The sequence below is a fragment of the Platichthys flesus genome, chromosome 9, assembly GCF_949316205.1.
Source record: "Platichthys flesus chromosome 9, fPlaFle2.1, whole genome shotgun sequence".
Lineage (NCBI taxonomy): Eukaryota > Metazoa > Chordata > Actinopteri > Pleuronectiformes > Pleuronectidae > Platichthys > Platichthys flesus.
The window spans coordinates 2,205,713-2,233,140 of NC_084953.1; the positions used below are offsets into that span (position 1 = coordinate 2,205,713).

The window sequence follows — 27,428 nt, forward strand, 5'->3', positions numbered from 1 at the left end:
TAAATAATAACACATATTCAATAATTTCAGATTTCTGGGTTCTGTCCCATCTCGTATACAGAAGTGTATAAAGTGAGTTTTTGTGTGTTTTAAGACATTAATTAAATGTTTTAAATTGTTTCCCTCAACCAAGAATAATAGAAATCCTATTTTCTGTTCACTTTCCTCTCGCTGTCTGCAGCCAAGGGAAAGTTTTGGTTTTCTTCAGCCAAGTTTTGAAATATCTGTCTATGGGATTTTTTTTTCTTCCTCCTCCTCCTCCTCCTCCTCCTCAACACTATGCGGTGAACAATGACGAAAATCAATAGTAACATCTTTTCCCAGAAACGGCTCTCTGGCAATTCTGGATAATCACACACGTCTCTGAAAAGTTTTCCCTTTGGGGTTATTTCTGTGCTCGAACGTGGTTTGAGAGAAAAACCGGGCACATGTTGTTTTGCAGGGATCTTGCTTCACCGTCGTCAACTTAGCATCTCATTACTGAGCACATCGGAGGCAACGACAGAGGGAATAGACGGAGTGATAACACGAGAGAGAGAGAGAGGGAGGCCTGAATGGACAAGCCCATCGGTGCTGGGTCATAGGGTTTTAATCCCGGGTCTCTGCCTCTTCTTCCCCTTCTCGTTTCGGTCCTGCCTCTACTGCGAGGACGGAGACAGAAGGAAAGAGAAAAGGCCCATGTTGGTGTCGGGGGGGGGGGGGGTGGTGGATGACATGAAGGAACAGTCTTCTTTAGGCATCTCCTCCAGAATGGTGCTTCCTCTCTGAGCGGCATTCCACATCTTATCAGGGGCAATAATCTGCTGTTCTCATCGTGCCCAAACAGGGAGAGCCAGAACCTGAGAGAGAGAGAGAGAGAGAGAGCCTTCACTTCCTCACTCGCTCTCTCACACCGACTCTCTCTTTCTATGTCTGTTGGCTGGTGATAGAGTGATAAGGCCGGGAGAAAAACAGTCTGCCACTCGGAGGAAGTGGTCGCTCCATCCAGAGCGGGCTCCAAAATCCAAAGATATTTCAAAATATTTACTTTCTGCAGAAAACACGTTCCAACGATGAATTGTTGACAAACAGGACCATGTTTTGAAAATGATCTGCGACTCCACAAACTACGTCAGCATGATGCTCGTATTGTTAATGCATCGTGTAAAATAATCCTGGAAAGCAGGTGTGAAGGAAAACACCAGGGGCATCGAACCTGTGGATACAAGTCTGGTTTTATAGTGTTGCTTCATTGTTAATGGTTCACCTGCGGTTAAGCTGATGTTGTGTGTGCCACTGATGGGTTTGTTGCACGGTGCCTTCATGGACTTCATAAGACCTTTCTTATTAAAATACACTTTAACTGATATGATTCTTAGTTTGTGTAACAGTACTGACGCTCTGTTGGAAACACTATGATGATGTAGCACAACTCTGGTTTTATTCCTGCTGCTCTGGAAACTGATTTCCAGACCAAATGAAAACAAAGACAAGTAGATGAAAGACAACAAGAAACGCAGCCGGACAGACAAGTTGTAAACAAACCTCCAGTTTAACCAAAGCTAAGATGAGTTTATACTGATGCACATGATTGGTTCAAACTGGTGCACCTGATTGGTTTAAACTGATGCACCTGATTGGTTTAAACTGATGCACCTGATTGGTTTAAACTGATGCACCTGATTGGTTTAAACTGATGCACGTCATTGTCTTGGTCTATTCTTTTCTCTTTTCACCCACACATTATTAACACTTCAGTCGCTTCCTTCGTTGCCTTTGTTAGGCTGATCTATTTTCAGATTTAAAAAGAAGCAATTAAACATTGGAGTCGGTTAAGGTCAAATACTTTGCCGACGCCCAATCTCCACTACGTCTCGGGACTTCCCTTCCTTCAGTCACACCTGATGCTCATTTGATTTCACAGTAATTGTAAACATGTGCGCTGGTGTTTGGCAGCACTTTCTCAATATCTGACAACAGCCACTGAAACTAAGAGAATCGTGTTGGAGTTGTAAGAAAAGTTGAAAAAGTGTGACGACCACAGAACTAATGGTGACAGAAGGAGTTTAGTGTGTTTGTCTGACCACTGAGTCACACGGACAAGACCCAGCTGATGCCGACTGCAACTTTATCGTATATGAACTAGTGGTCTTGAAAATGTAATATTTAATGGAGCAGTTGTGCTTTTAGTCCCTTTACATTTCAGTACAATCTGAATATATCGTCCACCGTTAGAATCGCACAAAGCAGCGAGTAGGGAGGAGGGACACAATGATGGACGAGCTAACTCAGAGAATGATTGAGTGAGAAAAAGAAATACATTTAGCGAGAGAGAGAGAGAGAGAGAGAGAGAGAGAGAGAGAGAGAGAGAGAGAGAGAGAGAGAGAGAGAAACTAATGCAACAGAGCAGCCTCAGGGTTACAGGAATGTGGGGGCTCCTATGTGTGTGTATGTGCGTGTGCGCGTGTGTGTGTGTGTGTGTGTGTGTGTGTTCGAAACAGAGACATACGAGTGTGTGAATACTGGGGCGACTGAAGTGAGCAACCCCAGAATTAATTACCCAATCAAGATAACAAGCCAGGGAAAGACATTAGAGAGGTCACACTACAATTAACCTCTTAGTCTAAACTGCACACATACACATGCACACGTGCAGACACACACACACACACACTGGAGTCGTCACAGAGGTGGAGGTTCTTTGCTTTAAAACACAGAATGACAGACATGTTTGGTTGTTCCATATCTTCCTGGACTGACTTCTGCTGACTGTGCTTCCCAATGTGCTTTTATTTTGAAGCATTTCCTCTATCCCATTATGGAGGGGGTGGGGGGTGGGGGGTGTTATAGTGACTCTACCTGTCCCGTCTCACAAACCCGGGCAGAGCCGGCTTGTTTACAGTGGGATATTGAGTGAGTCGGGGGCTCGAGTGGAGTGGAGTCGGATGTGGTTCACACATTCCACCAGAGACTCAGATTACACTGCAGGAAACACCGGCCCTGCAAGACACACACTGCCCGACTCACTGATTTATAAACATGCTGCTCTATGGGACACACACACACACACACACTCTCACACACACATTAGAAATCTCTGCGACTTGCTCAGAGCCAGCACTACACCTCCATCCTTCACTCACTGTCCTCCTTTCTTTTCCTTCCTTCCTGCCTTTCCTGCCATTCTCAGACTGTGGACTCGCAGCCGAGCTCCTGTTTTCTCCTCCGCACAATAAAGACGCAGAAACAATAAAGAGACACCAGAAGGTGTTTGTGTCGAGTGCGACAACATCGATAGTAGAACACATCCATCATTTGGTCTCTCAAACCGACGAGATGTCACTCTAAAATGTTGACTTAAAAAATAAAGCCTGATTAACAACCACACCCCAAGGCCCATTTTTAAGATTCTAAGTTTCTTCTCACACGAAAACATTGGCAAAGGTCATAAATCCAAAATACTATTTTATACGTATTTGTTCACATTTTCCCGACAACTCTTAATTGTTGTAATAAACAATCAAGAGTGTCCGTGTTTTAAACCAGGACTACAACTGTTTCCTACACATGTTCAAACCCAAACAACAAAGGAGGCAGTTCAGCAAACAGTCATTATTCATTTTTTGTCATTTAGGTAGAGTATGAGAAAGTTGATCGAATATGTGGAATCATGGCAGAACTGATGCCTCAGTAATAATCAGAACAGAAACTTAACAAGAGTTTCCCGAATCTGAAATCCTTTTCAAAGACTGTATTAAGTAGAACTACCACATTATTTATTATTATTTATTTCCTCAGACGGTGGATATTAATATTGTGATATGAGATGACAGATTTTGTGATAGGACATTTTTTTCCATGTGGCCCAGTTTTGGTTGAGTAAGATTTAAGGACAAATGTGAGCAAGTTATAAAATCGTTATAGGGTTAGAAATCTGGAGGCTTTATTAGAAATTTAATCAAAATATTCAGAAATGCTGCATATAGAAGTTGAGATAACTGAAGGAACTAACCTACATCAGGAGGCTTGATAGTTTTTAATCTTCTTTCTTATTACAGTGCAGCACTCAAAAGAAACAGCATCATTTATGAAGAGCTCAGGTCTGAAACGTTCCCCTCTGCTCTGTGAGTCGGACACTCCAGTGGCCATGTTCCCCTGAAGCTGCTCAGTGGAGAACTCTGGGTAATGAAGCCCAGCTGGGACGGGGGGGCAAAGAAACGGCCTGACATAACTCACCCTTCTCTCCCTCGCCCTGTCAACAGGGCTCCCTCTCTTTCCCTTCCTCCTCGTCTGGCAGGTTTCTCTCGTCAGGCCCGAGCACACGAATCCCGGCCCACGAGCCTCAGAGCTGCCTTAACCCTAACCCTAACCCTAACCCTATCTCTGAGGCGGACTGTGGCGAGAACGAATCAGGGCAAAGAGCTGAAGATACACCTAACCCCCAAGCACAGGATAAGGGCACAGTACGTGGAAATGGGCAGCACAGAAACAATCAGGCTCTCAGACTGTCGGATGGCTGCCTATAGCCCGGAGCAGAAGTGGAGACATTGTCTTGGCTTTGGCGAGACCATGCGTTCATGCCTCGATAATAACCCACTCCATGCGTCTGTCAGCATCGTTATCAATGCCTCTTTTATATTTGTACACCTTGGTATCCAGCTCCACACTGCTGCCATGCATTTCTGCTTTTCTCAGGGAGCAGTACCGGGTCAGTCTGTGGGTTGGACTGCTGAGGGGCCCAGGGTGGTTCCGCTCTGACGGTAGGAGGAAACTCCTTCAGGAAATACCAAACTGCCAGACACACACACTCACTCACACACAATCTCTAGTTCTCCCTCTCTCTCCTAAGAGCAGAGGCTCCTGCACGAACCGCTCGGGTCGAGAAGTGCAGCGGTGGACTTTCTGTTTCAGTGCTTTAAGCTTCTAACAAAGAGAAATCCAGCATGAATCCCCACAGTTCTCTTTGTGATGTAGTCAAATCTCTTTCAGGTATGGCAGTTTGCATGCTAAGCTGTGGTGTTACACAACCCAGCGTCTGGCTGGAGGCCAGAGTTTTAATGGCATCAGTTACAGCTAACTTTAATGAGTCGGCTCAGTTAAACAATAAATCACTGTAGAGTCAAGTTTCTGCCCCGAGAGCCCAACCTCTCCACTTAGCCTGGTAAAAGCTGATTGAGTTGTTTCCTACTAAAGGAGCCACACAATGAGGTACCTGGATATTAATTAATAATTAATAAAAGCTGCTGGAGTGCAGTCTGCTTCTAATTATTTCAAAGTAGGTCTGCAGATTGTAAAAAGCTTGTTTTTATCAACAGGTTGTTAGCTTCATGTGCCGGTAGGACGAGTGACTCTGCTCTTAAACCGAGAAATATAACTGTGACACTAGATGAGATAGGTTATTTAAAAAAAGCAAGTTAAACCAGCCTCAACTTCAGACTTCTTTATAAAGCTATTAATGTTGGAGAAGTGGATTTTGAGAAGGGTTTTGCTTCTCTGCAGATTCGGGGAAGACGGAAATCATCTAACACAAACAAATCATTCCCTGCTCCCCTGGCATTATTCAAATCCTTGTAGATTAGTGATGACGCAGCGGACCTGGGCTGTTTTGCATGATTTCTGACTGTTGATATCAGGGACACTTGGCTCCTCTTGACGTTGTGAGTCCTGCAGATAAGATCCCTCTCATTTTCATACTTTACTGAAATGTTAATGAGCTGCAGCAAGAAGGGTCAAAAGAGAGAGTTATGTGCAGATGCAACTAGCAGCGATTCCCCTCATGGCATCTTAACGTCTCTCATGGATGTCCATCAGCCAAACTGGTGTCGTATTACCACTATGACTATTAGTGATTCTGAAAAAGCTCTTCATACTTTTATAAAGGCATTTAAAAACCAAAACGATGTCACACGGGTGTTTCAGCTCCGCAGCAGTAAACATCTCCATCCATATTAAAACGGGACTTCTCCATCCCAGCCTGCCTGACAGGAGACATGTTGTTATTCTGAGGGCAGTTTGTGATGGATTTGAAAGTTTGTTCTGCTCAATTTTGGGTTTGTCTGAAAACGTGAGTGTGCGCTTTATGTTTGTGTGTTTCCAAGCTGCAGCTCTGTGGCTGACCACAGGAAGCTCCAATCAGCAGTGTGGTGTGGCGGGCGGCTACCTTCCCTTTCCCCTGGTGACCTCCTCCCCACCCCGCTCCCTCCACAATAGAGATACCAGTATCACATTACCAACACGGAGGGTTAAGGGTCAATCCCATTTTTCAGGCCTCTCTGTCCCTTTTCCCCTCACAGATCCTTTCCCAGGGGTTACAGCCTCCTGTCGTCTAACTGCACATCAGTTCACGCGTGGCGAGGGAGCGGTATCCGTCGGAAGCCCTCCGTCTCCCCTCCCACACACTCTCCCTCCTCCCCCCCTCCCTCATCCACACAACCGTTTTAGGGTCCCCTTGACAGACAGCTCTCTGATCTCAGGGAGCACTCACACAATGAGATGGACATGTTTAAAACACCGCTGGCCCCTTTGTGTCATTGTGTTGGTGTGTCTCTGTTACACCCCGGATTAAGCCTCCATTCGAGTACTGTGGGGGGTCCGGTTACAGGCAGGAAACACTGAGCCTGTGAAGACCTTCTGCAAAGACAACACGACCGTTTCACAACAATATGGTGAAGCAGGACAAGTTATTTTGGGAGTCCAGGGTTCCAGGAGTGAAAGGACGATTAGGTCCTTTCCACTGAAGGAATCTAACCTACAACCTGTGGCTTCTCTTAATCTGAGCCTTGGGAGCCTTCGGGCAGTTCAAGTAAATCTTCATGAGCTGTAGATAGAGTGAAGAACAGTTGTGGTACAGGCAACAAAAAAAGTGGAATTCCATCTTATCCACATCCAACTTTTTCCAATTCCCTGTAATAAATCAACAGCAGTAACTGGAACCTGGATTTTCTATCGCCTCCTGAGCAGTGACGACATTTCGGTGCAGCTACTTGCCCCCGAAGAGAGAGAACTCTGGAAACAAGAGCCTCCATTAGGTTTCCGTCAGGTTCCTGTGGTGGAAAAGGTCTGAATCTGAGCTGCTTGACGGTTGGGGAACTGCAGGTTAGATGAACGTGACACTTTACTGATTGTATCATCTGTAAAAAGGATGAACAACTGTGTTAGAAAACATCTGGTTCTTTGATCAAATCACAATTTCTGTTATGTAGATGGATGGAAATCTGATCTCGATATTTGAGCTTTAAATTCCGCTGCACCGCTGCAAACGTGATGCAGATTTATCTCGCCGACTATGTTTAAAGATTCATTTTTCATCACTATAACATAAAACGCATTGAGGAGAATCCGGGGTATAATTAAAAGAAAACTTTGAAATAAGAATTTACAGAACAAAACATCTTAACCTATTCGATTCATGTGGCTGCTGGTGGACGAGAGTCAAACGAGCCACTTAGTGTGATGTGCTCAAGGCCGCCAGCGGAGCAGTGTCCTAAATCATAGGTTCTGTACCGAAGAAAACCGCACCCGAACCCAACATGTGCATGTGGGTGAAGTTCACTCTCCCTCAACACAAATCTGCTTTTGATCAGGCTGTGGTTCCTCAAGAGCATCAGGCTTTTTAATGATATACTTTGACTTTCATCAAACGTGAAGGGGAGAGCTTAACGTCAGTGAGGCTGACAGGTGATCATTTTCTCACACACAAACATTAAATCCCTTCAACTTTACAAAAACTTTATTTAAAACTAGACTTTAAGTTTTTGATTTAGAAACCACTTCCTCCTCGGCTTCATTTTTGTACTTACTATGGTTGAGTGTATTTATATCATGCACGTTATTTATTTACTCTAAGCTTTTTAGTTAATTCTGAAAAATAAAAGCAATAATACAGTTTGCAGAAATTTCTTTGAAATGCTGCTATTGGCCGATATCATCAGCCAATCAGCACATCCACGGGGCTTTAGTATCTAAGTCTGGATCATAAGAAATCAAACCTAAACATCTGATAAATTGGCTGAGAAGTTGAACTGGACACTTTCACACTGAGTGAAAATGTGCGACCGCTTCTACAACCTCGTCTTTTATCGTCTTCTTCCCGTCCAGCCTGGCTGTGTTTCCAGACAGCAGGATGTAGGTGAGGGAAAAGTGAATGGCTTTCTTGTGAACCATCTTGGAAAAGGACACCCAATTCCTCCCTAATATACGGAAACCTTTTAAAATAATGCTAATATTTCATGCTTCCTTTTTTTGAGAGAGTACCGTGGGGCCCGGCCAGAGATCCAGACTCAGCCCTGATAGCCCGTTTCGTGTGTCAAGTGCCATAAATTCAGCCGGCGGAGCTCGACAACCCTTGTTCGGTGGATAAATCACGCCGCTCATAAAAGCCATTTGCTTCTTTATGTCCGTCTGGTGTTTAAACATTCACCTCAATCCATCAGCGAGGCAAACTGCTGTCAGAACACTGGGCCTCTCATTACCTCGCATTTCCCCTTATCACCGGCTTCCACGAAGAGGAATCTGAGGAATCCTGGAGCTCGCTCTGTTCGGCAACACCCAGAACATCAGGGTGAAGCGCAGACACATGCTGCTCTTTAAAAGAACGCAGACTAATTTCTGACACGTACCTCGTAAAATGATCACAGATGCTGTGGCCAACTACCGCCACTGGGAAACACGTGTGGAATAAAACAGAGTCGTTGAGAGTGATGTGTGAATCGGTGCTGTGGGATGTTTGCATGTTAATAAAGTCTTAAGCTGGCTCCCGGCCGAGCAGCGCCGCGTCCTGTTTAAAGACCTACTGTATATAACAGTATGGGAACTCCACCCAGTGAAAACGGTTGAGTTTGCTGCCTCAGCACTTCTCCATCCAAACAGCTGTGGTTCACTTGGAGGTCTCGGAGCCTCGGCCCCGAGATGGAGCACCTCAGAGAGCCAGCGGTTCCACAACCGGCCCCCTTGCTTCCACCGCCGGCCTCCGACTGACACCGCCGCGCTGCCAGAGACATAAAGCAGGATAATAATAGGTGCTTATTCCTCCCTGTCCCTACCAGCCACGCACTATCCAAAGCCACGTTTAACCGAATGATAACTGACGAATGAAGGTGAATGGCTCCGTGAAAAGCCTCAGGTCGGAGAAGCCAGCTCCACAGAGTTAGTGGGTCACTGTCTTGGCAGGTCATCGACTCGGTATCACGCAGTTTACGACGGCATTAAAAGTCCAAGTGTCCCTTAAAAGGAAAAATTCTGTTTTATTAATGACCCTGGTGTTATTTTTGTGTTTAGTCCATCTTTCTTCCAGGTTATGATAACAGGGCATTAAATCACTGTGTTGCTGGAGAGGAGGAGGGGGGGGGGGGGGGGGTAGAAACGAGAGCACACGGCATCATCAACACATGCTCTACTGGAGGTGACCCAGGTCATCATGGGGAAACTCAATTACCCTGACCAGGTTGTTAGCCTGCGCTTGCACAGCCGAGGCAAATACAGAGGGTCAATGTCAAACCATGAAAAGTTACAGCAAAGCAATGGATGTTTACGAGGAGCAGATTGATTTCATTCTTATTTCCACCTTTAGGTTGTTTGTGGTCTTTTAGATTTTACTGTTAAGATTAAATTCTCCATGGTTTATCTCACTCAGTAGCTCTATTCACGGCTCTCGACATCTTCAGCAGTGAACGTGTGAAGCCTTCATGGAGAACTCGACAGGAGACACTCACCTAGTCTGACCTGGTTCAGTGAATTCTAGCTCCGACCCTCTGAGAGACGCACAGAGCGCTGCAGTGAATTTCCACCTCTCGTCTGTCAGCAGGTGACTGATGGATGAGTGATGCTTTTATTGCAGCGGAGTGGAGAGGCATGTTATTTTTGAAACTAGACGGATCTGTTAGAGATGATCGTCCATGTTGTTCTGCGTACACACGGTGCGTCGAGGTGACTTCAGAATCAAACCGTTGGTAGGAACTGTCTCAGGAAGGAACCTGGTGTTCCTCACCGCTGGGCGTTGTCTCCCTGCGTCTCATCGTATCTCTGTAATCAACCTGCTGGTTAATATCCTCTAATGACCCACAGGGATAAAGGCCACGTTAATAAAAGTTCCCCCTACATTGTAAAAGAACTGAATCTTCCTCTAAGTAGAAGGATATAAAACAGCTGAGTGGTTGAGGAGCCTCCTGTGCTTTTTAAAAAACCTAAAGAGAATTCCAACTTGATACTGGGAAACTCTGAAAGGGCCTCCATATTTCAGGCTTCATTAAGTAGTAGATATTACGCAGTTATGCTGTTAAAATCTTCCGTGGAGCACAGGGACAGAGCTGTGTGAGTTACTGCCTGCCAGGAGCCATTATGTCAGCAGCACACACGTCTGTGGGGCCCTACCTGTTTTTCTCATCGACAGGAGGAAGAATCTGCTCCTTACGGGGATCACACACGGGTTCTGAGATCTCACTGCAGCTCTAACTGCATCTGTGCACGAGTTGTCTGTCACTAATGTTACTAATATTTACAAGAAGGCTCAGATGGTAAAAGCAGAGAGGTCGGGGTCAAGAGGAAAAAAGGTTGTTTAATATCTGCTGAGAAGACGCTTGACGTTAACTCAAACAGAACTCGTCTGGTCTCTTTTTCCAAACCGAGGGCGGAGGCGTCGCTACAGGGATCCTGGGAGAGGATATATGAGGTAAAACTAAATCTGATGGTTTTCACTGTGCTGCTACTACAGAGCTCTTCTGCCAAAGCTCTATCGACATTGGAATTGGAGGGTACTTTTTACAGCGAAGGTCCACGTGTGCAGAAGTGAGACAGCAGGCAGGGTTTGAAGATGTAGCTCAGGTTCTCAGCTTTCTATTCCTCGTCCTCTATCGTCCCTCAGGCGTACACATGTCTTATTTACCATCTTTAAAACCAGGATAGTGAATGTAGGGTTTATTTTCTTAAAGAATGAAGTTCTACACACAGTCTCTTCACCACAGAGGTGAAGAATGCAGGTTCCACAGTGCTGCTCATTCGTTAAACTAAGTTTAAATACATGAGCCAAATAAACTCTTGAACCCTCCTTGAATTCCCCTCTTCAGAAGCCTTAAAGTCAGTTTTCCACATTGTCCAACAGTGTCACATATACATTATGTCTCTGCTTGTGGTTCCAACACTACATTAAAACTATATGATGCTTTTAACCCACGTGAAATATTCAAACCGCCATTTTTTTCATGACTGCAGCATTTTATACACATTTTCCCACAGTTTTGTCTGACGTGGTTTATGTGCCTCCGGCTCCCGGAGCCCCGACTGCAGGTCAAACCAGGTTCTGTGGGTTTGAACAATCGTCCCTGTTACGGTTCAGGAAAAGATTTACGTTTAAAAAAAGTAACACGTAACATGCACGTTATTAACTGGTCTGCGTGCGTAGATAATGGACCCGTGGATGTTTGTTTGATTGAGTTTTCCTTGCAATCGTGAGAACCTGGACAAGGATATTTTGAGGAGCAGCAACATATGATCGATCTGAAGAATCCAGCGAGCGCTGCAACATGGAGTCAGGCTAACTGTGCTGATAAGTGTGTTTAAGGAATATCTGCCCTGCTCCTGACATTGAGTCCTTTTCTGGCACACACAGCTCCTCCTGCTTACAAATGCAATTACAAATGTCAGCCAGCGAATCCAGGATCAGTTGCATATTTGTGTTAGTCAGGACCCTGAGAATACATCCGTGCCTCGGGTCAGAATATTTGGCTTCGACAATTCCAGTTAAGACTATCGTTTCAAATTCCTCTCGAAGGTTTAACAATCTGCACGGCGACAATCTGAAGCTTTGAACCAATAACAAATGAAGAAAGAGGGATTTATCTGTGAGGACCGACAGCCGACAGAGGATGTGAGAAAAAGACTATGACTGAAATAAGAATAACGATATTTCATAGAGTATAACATTAAAAGCGTAGTTTTCCATAATATTTCAGAGACAGTTTTCCAGTCCGTCTTGCAGCCACAGCATCAGATGGGAACACAGCAGCAGTCTGGCCTCGAGGTCTTTAGAGTTGTTGCTGCGTGTTAGTAGCAACCAGCAGCGATGGGCTGAGACAAAGAGAATAAAGCTGCTTGAAGAATTCATCAAGGTATTGTTGTTGTGCATATTTCGGTTTTGGGTGCGGGTGAGACATTCGCTGAGCTGCCAAGCGACTGATGTGATGTTACCTGTTACTTTCCATTCGACATTGTTTAACTTAATGTATGGATTTTTCTCATGACTTGTGTGACAGTGTTCCACCAGCTGCAGTGGCTGTAATTGGGATTTTGAATAGCTCAATAATTTCCAGTTTGGCAGCAACAGGTGATGTTCCTGTGTCTTTCTTTGTCTCAGGTCCCATCTGTGGTGGCCATCAATAGATGTGCTGTGAGAGTCAGGAGATCCCTAAGTGACGCAGGGCAGTAAGGTCACACACCTCAGCACACACTATCCTCACACACTTCCTCACACACTTCCTCACACACTTCCTCACACACTTCCTCAGCCTCAGCGGGGGGGGGGGGGGGGGGGGGGGGGTGGACTCCACTTGCCAGTCACAGTAATCAAAGGTTACCACCACACCCAGTGAAGCCATTGTCTGAGGCTCCTGATCCACTGACGGCGTATGAGCCGAGTGATTCTGGTGAATTGTGATTCAGCGTATCACACTTCTGGAATGACAGAGATCTGACGCAAGAAGGCAGTTCAGGACCAGGACTGTCGCACACTGACGGACAGGCAGTTGACAGATCTCGAGGTGTGTGGTGTCACAATAGGTTTATTTTTAGGGGTTGATTTGATTCATACCTTCGGTCCGGATACTAAAAGGAAACAGGCAGAGCAACTGCTCCGTCAGAATCTCAAAGGTGTGAATGCAATCCACATTTCACACCAGTGTCTTTTTTTATCCGTTTTTTTGACGTCAGTTCTTCTTGTGACTAGAAACTTTGAACTCTCTTGTGTCAATAAATAAAAGAACAATGGTTCCGCGCAGCAGCAGGTCTGAGATCAGATGCAGCAGCAGGATGTTGTACTGGGTCACAGCGAAGATAAGGGCAGGATTTATTTGATCAGCGTCTTTGTTCTCTGTGCATGAACACAAAGATAAATCCAAACCATGCACTGACCGTGTGTGTTTTGTCTGTTAGTGCCCACGACACACACACACACACACACACACTCTGCTGCACACAGGCCTGTGCAGCAGCACTGGTATGTAGCACTCCCGCTTTTGCACATTTGTTTGTGCCGCACAAGAATAAACTTGCATAATCGGTCATGGTTTGACGGAACATGAGTGCACTGCAGGGAATGCTCGTACGTGACTCTCTCACCGAGCCTCATTTGCATCCGAGCTTCTCGATACATGGGAACCTCAGAGGGTGATCCCTGGCTGTCAATCAAAACACACCACAGAGACACGGAGCCGCCCACTCATGCCACCGTAAACCACAGGGATGCCAGTGGCATGATGCAAAAATTATTAGCAGATCAACTGGAAAACAGGTAATTTTGCCAATCGATTTAATCATATAATTAATTTAAAAAAGGTTATTGATGGAGGAAGATTAAATAGAATAAACAACTTGGAAGTGAAGCAGCGGTGCCTCTGGCTAACCCGCCTCACAGCTGCCAAGCGAGCAGATGGAAATCCCTGTTAATATACACAGAGGAATTCTAGCTATAGACGGCTGAGAGCACTGGGGAAGGTCTACTTGATCTTTATTAAAGATATAAGCGCTCATCTGTACCACTAATCGTTTTTAGGTGTTTTATTCAGCTCAATATTTAGATTCTGAATTAAATTCAACTGAGCTAATTCACAACATACGTTACATGAAGGCACTTTACGTCACAGGTAGTAAACACTCGGTGACAGTGGAGAGAAAACTTGATCAGTTCCACCTCTGACAGAGACTCGGTGTGGGCGGCCGTCTGCCTCGACATGTTGACGGGAGAGAAACGACGGAGAGGCAGTGACATGACAGACGGGCGCTGCTACTGTAGCTGCATCACAGTGATGGTTCACACCAATCACACGTGCACACGGGGTTATATTACATTTCTTTGTTTCTGAGACATTTTACGAGCACGTATTCACTTCTGTACTTATGGACATATTATTATTTCCCCCTTTGCTGAGGAGGTTGATTTGCCTGCATGTGTGTGTCTGTTATTCAGCAGGATTAAACTAGATCTACTGGACAGATTAACACAAAACCTGTTGGTAGAATGTGGTGGGTGTCAAGGTATTAAAATGGAAGCGGCAGATCCAGGAATGTTTTTGACTTTGTTTTTAACACTGCAGGGATCAATGCACATGCCAGCTGATGGAGGGATTGCTGTTTGTGGGGCGGTTAATCTCACCTGGGAGGACGTTCATTCCTGTTGCATCACTGTGACTGAGACAAAGACGCGAGTGCAAAAGGCTGAGCTGAGAAAATGTCAGTGGAAGAGTAATGTGAGAGTCTGACGGCATCGAGAGAGATAAACACAGATTGAGAGACAACTTCCCATTTATCACCACTCGTCCTCGTCCTCTGAGTGAGTGGTTGGACAGAAACCACAGAGCTGTCACTCAGCTCCCATCTCCTCATGCCCTGCAGCGACACATGAACTTGGAAGAATGACGGCCGGGCTGCATTAGTGCGGACACGCACAAGTGTGTACGTGTAGACACACAATCACTCTGCTTGCATGTATCAGACACAGACACACACACACACACTCACTCGCCTACATCAACAATTAGGGATTCCAACGAGACAAATATGCTTCTTAAATAAATATTTCAGGTCACAACAATTATCCATGATATGATAACTTACTGCATTAAAATTCAACTTTATTTCCTAAACCCAAATTAAACCACAACACTAGATATATTTCTGATTATAAACCCAACATTAAAATATCTTTGTGTGCATTTTAAAACACTACAAACTCAACACATTATCCTGCTAAGCTGGTGAGTGTATTTAAACTACGAGGGCGCTGACTCCTCAGAACAGCAGAGGGATTGGTATTAGTTTGACTCTCTGATTTGAGAAGTTCACCAACATCAGCTACAGCAGCACAATGTGGTCATGCTCAACAAGATCAACGCCTGAAAGCACAGGAGCTGATTCCCTCAAAGAATCAAGTTTCACTGCACTGGCTCCGGTGACGGCCTCGGTGAGATTTGGAAAGATTTAGGGAAAGTAGAAGGTGGTGAAGGAGATTGAAGATGAATCTGAAGATGACATGTGCTATTACAAGTTGTAGCACATATAACAACGGGAGGTGAAACTTAACTCTACATGAGGTCAGGTTTATAAGATATAGTAAACATGATGCACACTACAGTAAAATCCAGGCCTCTGAGTCAGTGTTGCAACAAGTGTGATCCTTCTTTGAGTTGAATCCTCCTCAGCTCCTCAGCAGTATGGAGCGATATTAAATTACACACAACCTTTGTGTTCGTTTCACTCGTCTGCACTTTTGCTTCTGGCCTGACGATAAACTGTGAGACTTTTGGAGAAGAAAAATAAAAAATCCAGGCGATGATCTTATCGTCAAATTAACGAGGAGTACACAGCGACTTCCCAGAAACACACACTCCCTCCCGAGCGACACATCTTCCTACATGGTTCATCGATGAACACGCACACACCCACTTCTCCTCCACATACAGTCCTCCTTCCCCCGTTGATTTTTAAATTTTTTACAGTTAATGTTAATTTGGCTCACCTCTTTTCCCCCCGTCTCTCTGAAACGCTCCGGTTCAGCTCTTGGCCTACTTTCCTAATGGCGCGCTCCGCTCTGATTGGTCAGCGGGTTCACCCCATTTTTCTGTGATTTATCAAACACGTATGTCACGCCCCTTTACCCAGAGGCGTCCCGATCCACTGGGAAAACACAGCTGTAGCCAGGGCAACAATGGCGTCAGTTGACTCGTGGCTGGTGGTTCGGTATGTGTCTTTGTGCCCCGTGACGCAGGCGCTTTACGGGCAGAAAAGAAAACGCAGGGAATGAGGGCGTCTCAAACTTCCTGTGCGAGGGGAGGACTCTCTCCGCCGCGGGCTTTGAAACTGAGCAGAACTTTTACATGCTCAAAAACAAGATATATAAAGAAACGGAAAAAACCCCAACAGCATAATATGGGCCCTCTCACTGTGCACTGTGCATCCCACTCCATGAATCACATGCATTGAATAAACATAAAGGCGGGTCTCTCACACACGTATAAATCTCTCAGCGTCTTTAGAAATCTGTGAGAACCAAACAGAGGAAACCATCCGATCGCAGCAGATATCGCTAAAGTCGTGAACCCGTATATATCACCTGGCAACTAAAACTAATCATACCCATTAGAGCACAATACACTGAGACACGCCTTGCCAAAAGGCTCAGGCAGAAGACGCTCACCTGAGCCAAACCTCAGAGCTGGCACACGTCCACGGGCTGACAAGCGCCTGCCAGCTCAGCACAGCCAATACAATGGAAACTAACAGCAGCCGGGACAGTTGGTGCTGGATGAAACTTACCTGCAGCTTTATTCAAAACAACCCCTGACGGCTTCCAACCGCACATCTGTCACTTCCACGTGTGACGATCTGCAGGGAGAAGCTGATTGGCCGCTTTGATTAGCCTCGTCCGGCACACGGGCGTCCGTGACCACAGACAAACTCACCGTCACCGCTGCAGCCTCGGGGGCGTCGGGTCCCAAATTAAACACAGACAAGTGCACAAGGACGCACAAAGAAACACACTCGCACCACATGTGGAGCGCACCTGCATATTTAACCCCCTCACACACCCCCCCCCCCGACTGCTCGCTCCTGTCCCAGGGGGCTGGGGAGATAAATGAGCTCATGTCAGACACACACACTGACAGGGATAATGATGAATTACATATACATTAGTACACAGCCAGAGGACACACTCTCTCACACACACAGCCACATGCACATTTTAAACACGGGGGCCCCACACGGATCCGAAAATGTCTTGCTGCTCAATAGCAAACATTGCAACAAAAGAGTCTGAGTCAGCTAAAAACACACACGCACGGACACACAACCACACACACATGCACACACGGACACACACACACACACACTCTTGATGACAGGTATTTCCACTTGAGGAGAGCCACAATGCTGAGCTGTGAGCTCGGTGTCAGTCACTTCCTGTCTGAAGGGGTCAGAGGTTAAACACTTCAGTCTCTCTAAGCCCTCCCATAGAAATGAGGAGATATTGAGACAGAGCGAGGAAACCGCCGGCTGGAAGTGAACCGTCAACCTCTGAGCCGCAAACCCCTTCCAGTAACACAGAGACAGGCATTCCACTTCTTTTTAAAAGTCTGAACAGTCACAAATATTTACTTTTCTGGTTCCAGTTCTTTCACGTACAAAAATAAATGTTCCTGGACTCTTTACTGTGAGCTTATGGAATGTGTGAAAGACCATTTCCAAAATATTAGAATATAAAGATTAAAATAAACAGATTGAAAATAACCAGTAGGTAGAGAAAGGTCCAGAAGATCTTCAAGATCATGCAAATCCTACAGGATGGATGACCACACAAGCTGATGGACGGATGTGGGATCCGGGAAAAACCCAGTGCATTTTGGTGCAGATCCAAATCTGGAGGCAGATCCAGGAAACTCTTGTTTTTAACTTCCTTTAAAGGTTTTCTCAGATATTTGATGGCTGGTATCGATGAATCTTTGCGTTTGCATTGTGATAACCTGGATCTGGTGGGGGTGTGAGGGGTGAAAGCTTAAACCAGTAAATACCACCGACGTGAGGCAGAGACGTGGTTTTAGCTACAGGCTTGTTTCCGTGTAGGGCCTTGGTGGAGGTTTGAGCTCTGCTGAGTACTATTCTAGGTATTGTTTAGTTTATATATTAAAAAAGGGACAACGCACATTTATCAACATGCAATATATACGTGTCAGATTTAGCCATGCAGACTCATTTTCATCTGCAAGAAGTATCAATAACAAGAAGAGGAGTCGAGGAAGAGCATACCTGCACTAAGGGTGACGCCCATATCGCTACGTTAGAGAAACTGAAAACAAATTTGATTCTGCTCCTGGACAAACAGGAAACAACTTTTCACCTTCTCGGGTTTGGAAATTCGTTTCGGGGGAGTTGTGTATTTACATCGGACTTACAACACAACATGTAGATCTGTGCCACGTGTGAACAGTGGAACCGGTTCAGACACAGTAAAGCAGGCAGATGTAAAGTGAGAGGACTGAACGTCTGAATCCCATCTGTCAGTTTGGATGCTTCTCTGCAGGACGAGTCAGGCTCTCTCTGAGACAGGGAGACATCGCCCGTTTGTCGAGGCATTGTAAAAAGAAACCAAACCCTTTCTCTGCTGCCAGGTCACTGTGGAACGTTTCTCTGGACCGGTTCTCAGTTTGGATTCAGGGTTACGGCTGTGAATGGATGAGCCAACATGCACGGAGAAGAATGGCCCAGGTGTGTGACCGCTGCCTCCATCGCCTCGGCAGTCAGTCAGCGGGGCCTCCCTGCTAATCCTCCGCCGTCACTCAACTGCATCTCAGCTCTAATCTCGCCAGGCCAAGGCTCAGCGGAGGGGCACTCCTTGCTTCAAACTGGGAACCTGACAGCTAATCTGGGGCCACAACGCCTCGGGGAAACACTACACCCTCTGCGGGGAGCAGTCACAACACCCCCGGGGGACAGCGATGAGAGAAAGACTTCCCAAATGTCAAAGACACTTCACACCTAGAGAAAGATGGGGGGGGGGGGGGTAATACACTGGCTCATTTTGGATTTGGATGCTCAATTGAATACTGTTAGAAAACGCTGGTGTTCTTGTCCACTCTTGTCCCTGCACCAGCTGATATAGAAAAAAAATCACTGACACAGATGTTCTCATTCTGTCAAAGCAGCTCATTCCCTCTGAAAACCCCCCTCCCCCCTTCACTGGCAGAGTTAATGGATCCACTTCACGCCCTCAATATTAAAAAGTTTCCCTGGCTGAATATGAGCACCCACTCAGCTCCGAGCGGCAGGATGCAGCCTACATTACTCTTAAAGAGGCGAGCTGGCCTCTTTCCAGCTGTTTAAAACACATACAATGAGCAGGCCCGGGCTGTGGACTGGACCCGCGAGTGCTGATAAGTGCAGGGTCTCAGACACAATGACCGGCAGTCAGACACATGCAGATAAAACCTGTTGAATTCGTGTTAAGGTCAGGTATATAGGACAGGAAGTATCTGCAGCGCAGTGTCATGAAGTGTGTGGAGTGTGTAACATGTTAAAGCAAAAGTTAACAAGCCCCTAAAAACTGAGAGGTAAGGAAAAGCAGCCGAGCCCGGAAACGATGATGAGGTCAATTGGGTTCGCTTCCTGATTGGTTCTCATCGGTCACGACACGACGACCAGCGGTGAAAGCGAAACGATGCCAACGCTGAGCAGCTCAACTTCACCGTGCGTACGAGAGAAGAAACCCCCGCTCTCACTTTTTCTCTATTGTCGTTTCTCCGCTGTGTCTTTCTGTAACTCAACAACCGACTGCTGAGTTGAAGATCTGCTTCCTGTCCACACCAGCACGTACATGACCAGTGTCATCGTTTTAGTTTTAAAACGTATCAGTATGGATGAAGCCATGACTCTCTAGAGTCAAATGTACAATTAATAAGTTATAAAAACAAGTTAAAAACATGTATAATGTCCTCCAGGCTGCAGCTGTGGGCGTTCAGGCCAGTCATAAAGATTTTAATGTTATTACTGTTATAAAAAGATCTATATGCTCAAACTGGTCATTGACAGAGAGCAGTGAAACCAAATGAAGAGGCAGAGCATTATTTCAGCAACAGCAGACAACACTTACATACACACACAGTCCATAAACACACAGTCCACACACACACAAACACAAACACACAGGAAGAAAACTGACTTACCACTTCAGTGGGGCGGAAGAACTTTGAGTCCACCTTCACGTGCACCACCCCCGTCTCCTTGCAGCGGCCGATCTCATTCTCATCCTTCCCCTCCCACCTGGAAACAGACATCTTTACTGGGGGGTGGTGGTGGGGTGGGGGGGGGGGAAACATGGTCCCACAGCTGCTCAAAGATCCAGCTCACGTCTCCCTGATTATTTCTTGTGCGGTTTGTTTCTTTAACGTCTCACTCAGACAAAACATGTCACCTGCCGGCCCTGCTTCTTTTTTCCATGACACTACACAACAGGCATCGTGGAGGAGGACACACACCTTCACCTCCCTCCTGCGTCGTGCAGGACACAGGAGGGAGGTGAAGGAGAGGTGAGATGGAGGAGGGGAAGGAAGTGACAGGAGCCTTGTAATAGGTTTCCAAAACACGGAGAGGATTATACACTTCTCAGCTCAGAGCCTGGGTTTAAAACTTTTTTATATTCCATGGCTTCTTACTTTAGTCATCTGTTTCATGGTTTATTTGACAGAATACAGAAAACAGCTACTTGTTTTTATAGCTGCTTGAGTTGGCTTGTTGGAGAGAAGTGACAGACATGACACCTGAAGAATACAAATAACTCAGGATGAAGAAGAGGAGCTGTTCACGTAGAAGACGCCAACAAAACTGAAGACTTTGAATTACTAACAGATTCCAGAGTTATGGGTGATACGGGCAGAAGCTGGTATCAATAAACAAAAACAGTATAAATGTATACATCATGTCCTGCCTCCTGCTGCTCTACAGGCTCCGCCCCTCGTCTGAATGTTACTGCTGCTTTCTTCAAATATAAAGGACAAACTCCCAGAAACAGCGTTTATAGGATTCTCTTCTCCAAACATAAGAGAATTGTAACTATAACTTTTTTATCTTTTTGTCTGTTCTCATCAGTCATTTGTGAAACTCTTTGAACTCTACCTGTGTGAAAGGTGCTGTACAAATAAAGTTCTTTCAAAGGCAGAAGACAGAGATGAGCATGTGACCATGTGATGACATTTAATCATCAGACTTGAGACTGGAAGAGTCAGTGAAGGCCACCATGTCTGACCCTGATTCAACAGGTTCTCATTCAAACACGAGACTAACATAGAAGATTCATGGAAACACCGATGTGACAATGTTTGTGTATCTGTCTGTGTGTGTGTGTGAGTGTGTACTTACACAATAGTCTTCCCCACATGTCTGAAGGCCGCCTCCACAAACTCCCTCACACTGTGCACCTCCCCTGTCGATATGACGAAATCGTCTGGCTGGTCCATTTGCAGCATCATCCACATGGCCTGAGAGAGACACACAGACAGACAGAGGTTAAACCAGCCGACACATCATGAAGACAGTTTGACGCTTCACACTGGACACTGCCCAACTCTGGTGCTGATAGACAGGAAGCCAACCTGTGACCTCTGAGCCGGGCGTTCGCCCGTACCTCTGTCCTGACGTCACTGCAAAGGCTCATGGGACACATACTGTGGGAAAGGAGGACAGAGCCCTCCCACAGGCTGATTGTGCTGCTGGCACACACAGAATCACACACGTGGCCACGAATGCACGTGCGCACATGCACACAAAACGGTTTTGCAGAAAACTGACAAGGTCTCACAGCTTTTAAAGACGTCAGTAGTAATATTAGAGATTTGATAAACTAGAAGGACTAAAATTACAACATCCTCCAAGCGCCTGACTTGTGCTCATGTGTGACTCTCTTTGAGTACTCCACAGTGTAGGCAGCAGCAGCAGCAGCATTATTATTATTAGCCTATATACTCCAGTGAAAGCTGATCGTCTGGGTCCCTTAATGGACCCGTGCTCTATATTAAACAGCCAGCGACGGCGTCCCGTGATATTTATGATGAACCAGAGCCAGCAGGTCAGAGCTGCTGATCCCTGGCACGTCCAGCCTGATTAGAAGAGACTCACCGGGGAGACAGGGACAGACAGACGGAGACAGAGACAGAGGAAAGCTCATGATGCTCACGTATTCATAAATCAAATCAGTGAGGACAGATCGTCCAAGAGCAACAATTTACAACAGAAGTATGTCAGGATGAAAACATATCTTTAAAATAATATCGAAAGCTGCATATGTTTGTGATTCTATCCGTTCAGTCCGTACTAAATAGTTTCACTTCTTCCTGATTCTCTGTTCAGACTCTTGGTAATCTGATCACAAACCTGTTATTCAGGAGGTTCAAGTTGCCATAAAGAATCAGAAATGTCAAGATACCAAGTGTTTGCCTTCACTTTAATGCAAAGACGGCCTGATAATAACCTTTTCACAGACTGACTGACATTAACACTCTTAAAGAAAACAGCCTGAACAAGTTGATGCCTTGTAAACAACCTTTTCTGATGAGCCTAAACCTGAATAAGCAACAATTGAAGACGTGAGGAAAATCCATGTGCAATGTCTTAATCCCAGTAAAACATCTAGTTTGAGTTTTCACAGTGTTTTGTCACATCATCATGTCTGAGGTTTGAAGGTAAACAAGATGGAAAATAATTAAAAGTTTAAGTTTTGCATTCAAAACGGTAAACGACTGCATCGTGAATTAAACTATTCCGGGTTGGGGCTTTTAAAAATCTTTCGGACACATGAATCAGCCATGAATTTAATATTCTATAAGCTAATGTAAACATATTATTCAAAATATTTCTGTCTATATAAACAATCTTTAAACACTGTGTGGAGTCGTTAGTGACCTTGTTGAAGAGGTAACATGTGACAGGTGCTAACAGACGTTCATGTGAACTGCGTCTCAACACAATCACCTGATGAACTGGAGTGACACCTCCCACTCACTGGTGGTAGTTTTCCATTCATACATACCATGACAACATACCTGATGTATGGAAAACTACTCACGCAGTGAACCAGTAACACAACACACGAGCACTGGTGTGAAAGCTCGCTGGTGTTATTCCACACAGTCGAGAGCCGGAGCTGTAATTCAGAGCCGACAGCAGGAAGGTGGAGAGTTAGCTTCCTCCGCCTCTGCTCAGGTGAACTCTCAGCCTGTCGCACATCAGCGCACTTTATTAGCTCCACTTGGATTTGTGTTGAATGGAGTGTGTGTGTGTGTGTGTGTGTCCATGAAGTCCAGCCAGATGCATCATGTGTGTTTTATGTGCTAACGTTGGAAAAATCAGAAGCTGACTCCTTCTGCAATAGTGCATACACACACATGCTCATCAAATTTAACAGTAATTTAAAAATCAATATTTTTATATCATATTGTATATATAATATTTTATTTGCTATATTTTGCTGTTGGAGGAAATGCCATGATAAAAGTTATGAGAGATCTGAATCTGCACAAAAGGTTTGATGTAAATGAAGAAATAACCTTTATTAGATTCTTTAAGGAATTAAACTTTAACAGGAACAATCTGTTAGAAACCAGGGGTACGGAGAACTTAGGCATCGATCAACTGATGTTTAGATTTCAATAAGAAAAGACTAATGAAGTGATTTCTCCTCACAGATGAAGTGGTGACACCGCTGTGCAGTAAAGTGCTAATTGCCGTCTCACGCACACTAACAGTGATGGAATGCTCTTCCTCGGGGGGGCGCGAGGCCGGCCTATCTCAGGATCGTTCAGGGTCACCTGAACGCTCAAGGCTGATGGTTCCCCTGCGCCCGACCCCTGACCTCTCACCCTCTGGCCCCTGATGAACAAACCAGATTCTCACACAGGACGTTATCGGCTCCTCAAACTCATATTGAAACATCAATGTTCCGTCAGATTCTGTTTCTGATAGTTTCCATATTTTGAGCTTGTTGAACTGACGGAATGTGACATATCTTAGAAAATCACATTAGTCTGTGGGTCAGATTGGCACTTAACAGATAAGAAGATAAATGAGAAAGTCAACTTCAGATCAGATTAGATTACTTTACATTCACTTGAGCCTTTCTTCATGATAAACACATGAAGCAAAGTGAAAAACAACGACAACAGTGGTCAAATTAAACAATTTAAGGATTTTTTTATGCATAATTATACACTAAATATCGTTGTTTTAGATGTTTCATGCTGAGCGATTTAAAGATGCTCCCCTGGGCTCTGAGAAACTGTGGCTACACAAAACACTTTTGCAATAATGTGAATAATAATTTGTTGCAGCAATAATACAAATAAAAATAAATATTGAATAATAAAAGAACATATTAGAGCTGGTCTGAGCATTTAATCCAGGTCCTGCCGACCCGTCCCTTCTCAGTGTGAGCAGAATGAATTACCACTGGAATCAGTGAAATATCCCCGACGCTGACATGGAGGCTGTGAAACTGTTTTGATCGCCTGACTGGATGATTATTTAAACTTGTAATGAAATGACTCTTTTCTTTCTTTTCCTTCCGACCAGGCTGATGAATGTGCAGCGTGTAGTAAACTGGACGGCTGCGATGATGGGATTTGGGAAAAGCAGTTTGGCTTCTCGAGCTTCCAGAGAAAATGTTTACAGCAGGAGCTGAGTGATACGGCCTCTGCTGATTTTTATCCAGGAAATGTAATAAATAATATTCTGTGTATTTTTCTTCTCATTGTGGAGGGGATAAAACTCAGAGGGATCACAGCAGCCGGTGGTTTATTAGTAACAGTTAAGGTAGGAGCGCTGGATTTAACATTCCCACGTTTAACTTCTACTTCTTTTTCCTTAAACTCCTCCACACCACCCCGCCCGTCTGTCCCCTTCCTCCTTTTACCTTTTGCCCCCTTTCCCCTTCTCCCTTTTTCTGCTCCCCCCCCCCCCCTCCTCCCTCGCTCCATCTCTCTCAGGACCGCTCTGCTTCATTAGCTATCTGATAAACGGCGAAGAGGTTCAGCCCTTCACACTCAACCCGCACCTTCCTGTTCACATGGCCACAGGATGACCCCCATCACGCACTCACCGCTCGGCTCCAGCTCCAGAGACAGACACCGACCCCTGCGACCACCCCCGAGCCCCCCCACCTGAATCATACTCTGACACGAGCACGACGACCGGAGTTCAACTGCTCGGCTTTGTTCAGAGACGGTAGGAAAACACATCTACACGTCTGTGACACTGTTTTTTTATGAGGAGAAAGAAGCTTCATTTTCCATTATCTGTTTCTGATATAAGACAAACTGATTCAAGAGATAAGATGATGAAGTGATACCAGACATTTCTTTAAATGCTAAAAAAATAGCTATGAAACATGTAACTCATATAGAAACAGACCAATAAATCACTGATCTTCACCTTGATAGGCTGGAACAGCTGTCAATCAAAGGAAACCTGCTACATATCTTTTATCTCTCCTTAACATACAAAATAAAAAACAAATTAATTTACTATTTGGTCTATAAAGTGGAGAACTTTAAACAACAGATGCAAAAAACTGGGATCTAATTCGTAACCTTGTAAAAATGAAACCAGAAAAAAACATTTGAAGAATCCGCAGATTTAAAAAGATGAAAACTAAATTAAATAATCGTGATTCAGCAGTAATTTCCAGAGAACAGTTTGGTGTGTGCCACGTTTCTTTTCCTCCTCAAAGTGTATTATATTTAATGTTTTCCATATGTCGCTGTCAGATAGAACTCGGATAGAGAGCAACCGAAGCTACTGGGCTGCGGGAAAATCCCTGGTACAAACCGAGGTCTGCTGACTCAGGAGTCTGCACAGGTCACACAGTGCACTCTCCCCACTGCAGAGAGAACTACAGCAGCTCCGAACCAGAACCTCTCTATGTGTTGGAGTGTTTTTAAATGGCTGCAGACCTCAGAACAGCAGCTCCACGGCTGCTGGTGATGAAGGTGGACGTTTTCTGAAACAGTTGTTTTAAAATCAAAGTCCTCAGACTGAAAACAGATCCCGGTTCCTCGTCTAAAAGAGCTGACAAGTCGAAAAAGTTTCTTAGAAAACAAAAAACCAAACCCGATTTCAGTAACGACTTATCTTCCCCCCCCCGTGCAGCCAGCTGACCTCCCCGTCCTCCCTTCTCCCCCCGTCTCACCTCCCTCACGGTGCCCCAGCCTGTGGCGGCCCCACGCTCCTCCGTCTCTGGCTGCTTGACTACAGCTGACATGTGGAATGGCTCACAGTAAACACTTAATAGAGACGCCATTACGGCCACAGAAAGCCATCAGGCCCAATCACGGGGCTGCTAATGCCATTAACCCCGGAGGTTCACTCAATCTTTATCCCCACGGCAGCAAACACACAGAATGTTCTTCTGATTCAGAAAAGACATGAAAATAGCCACGTTAACGTGACCACAAATTCTTTAATATGCATGAATCAATTCAAATTCCTCCACAAACTTTAAGAGCTGAAACATGGTAAATAAAACAACATGGAGACATGAACAAACCAGGTCAGTAGGATTTAAGACTGGAAGTGAAGATTAAACTTGCAAAAAGGAAATATGCATTAAGTAGAAAAAAAAAAAAAGAATCATCCCCATTGTCCCAAGTTTGAAAAACTTGAACAGACAGTTTTCCTCATTTGACTTTAACCACGACTCTCACTCGTCATTCTCAAGACAATAATCGTTTTTACATTGAAATTCCCCAAGTTCCTTAAATCCCTAACAGACCGGATAGCAATATTTAGCTAACGCGAAAAACGTAACCAGAGTTTGCGATCTGTCAAGGAGGGGGGGGGGGCACTCAAAACAGTTCAATCTGAGGAGGGTAAAAAGGTGCTGTTTTAAATTATCCTTGTGGTATTTTGACCAAAATATGTTACAGACATTTCATTAAGACCCCAAGGAGCCATATCAACCGTGGTGAAATGGGCCTAATATGTCCCCTTTAACATCGGGGCCCTGATGGAACCGCTGAGCGTTCTGTTGAGGCCGCAGCCTCCTCTCTCCCCCACTACAGAGCTCGAGCAGAGCTGGCTTTTCCAGCTCATTTGTAGCTTAAGAGGTTCTCAGCTCTGTTCCACAACATGCTTGCACAGCTGCCAGACAAGAATGTCGAAGCCTGAAAAATAAGAAGAAAAGTGTTCTCATTCTGGCGAGGGCCAGAGGGAGCGGCTTGGATCGGAGCAGACGCCGCTCCAGCCCGGGCCCGCCTCATACCACTGATAATGAGATTAATGACCTGCACTTAGCCGCGATACAACACATTTGCGTGAATGTTCGGAGCCACAGCACGACGTCACATCTCGGCTCAAACATGCTCGGCTCACCAACGTCATGCGTCGGCGTTATCAGCTGGTCGTTTGGGAACAGCATCCATCAAGGCCACGACTTCCCGGATACACTGGCAATCACCTGCAGCCATCTTGCTCTGAGATTAGGCAAATAGTATTGAAATGACGAGTTCAGAATGACCTGGGCCCCGGCACCGATCCCAGAGCCCAGATAACCTCTTACCACTCTACATGTTTACATACCACTATATTTAACTTCCTATAAATCTTATTTCGAACTGCGTCTTTATTTGCATCGGAGCATCGGAGAACGACGAGGACGCCACAGAACTTCCTCTAAGTTCTCCTCCGCAGATCTCCATCTGGGGTCACAT

At 45.3% G+C, this 27,428-nt stretch overlaps 1 protein-coding gene across 1 annotated transcript in view; it reads right to left on the reverse strand.

Annotated features, from left to right (window-relative positions):
* gmds (GDP-mannose 4,6-dehydratase) overlaps positions 1-27,428 on the reverse strand; it is a 131,646-nt gene that overhangs the window by 11,422 nt on the left and 92,796 nt on the right. Inside the window, exons 8-9 of the mRNA XM_062395820.1 lie at positions 21,091-21,209; positions 19,899-19,995 (exon numbers count right to left, since the gene is read on the reverse strand). Coding sequence (XP_062251804.1) covers positions 19,899-19,995; positions 21,091-21,209 — 216 coding nt within the window. The remainder of the gene's footprint in view (positions 1-19,898; positions 19,996-21,090; positions 21,210-27,428) is intronic.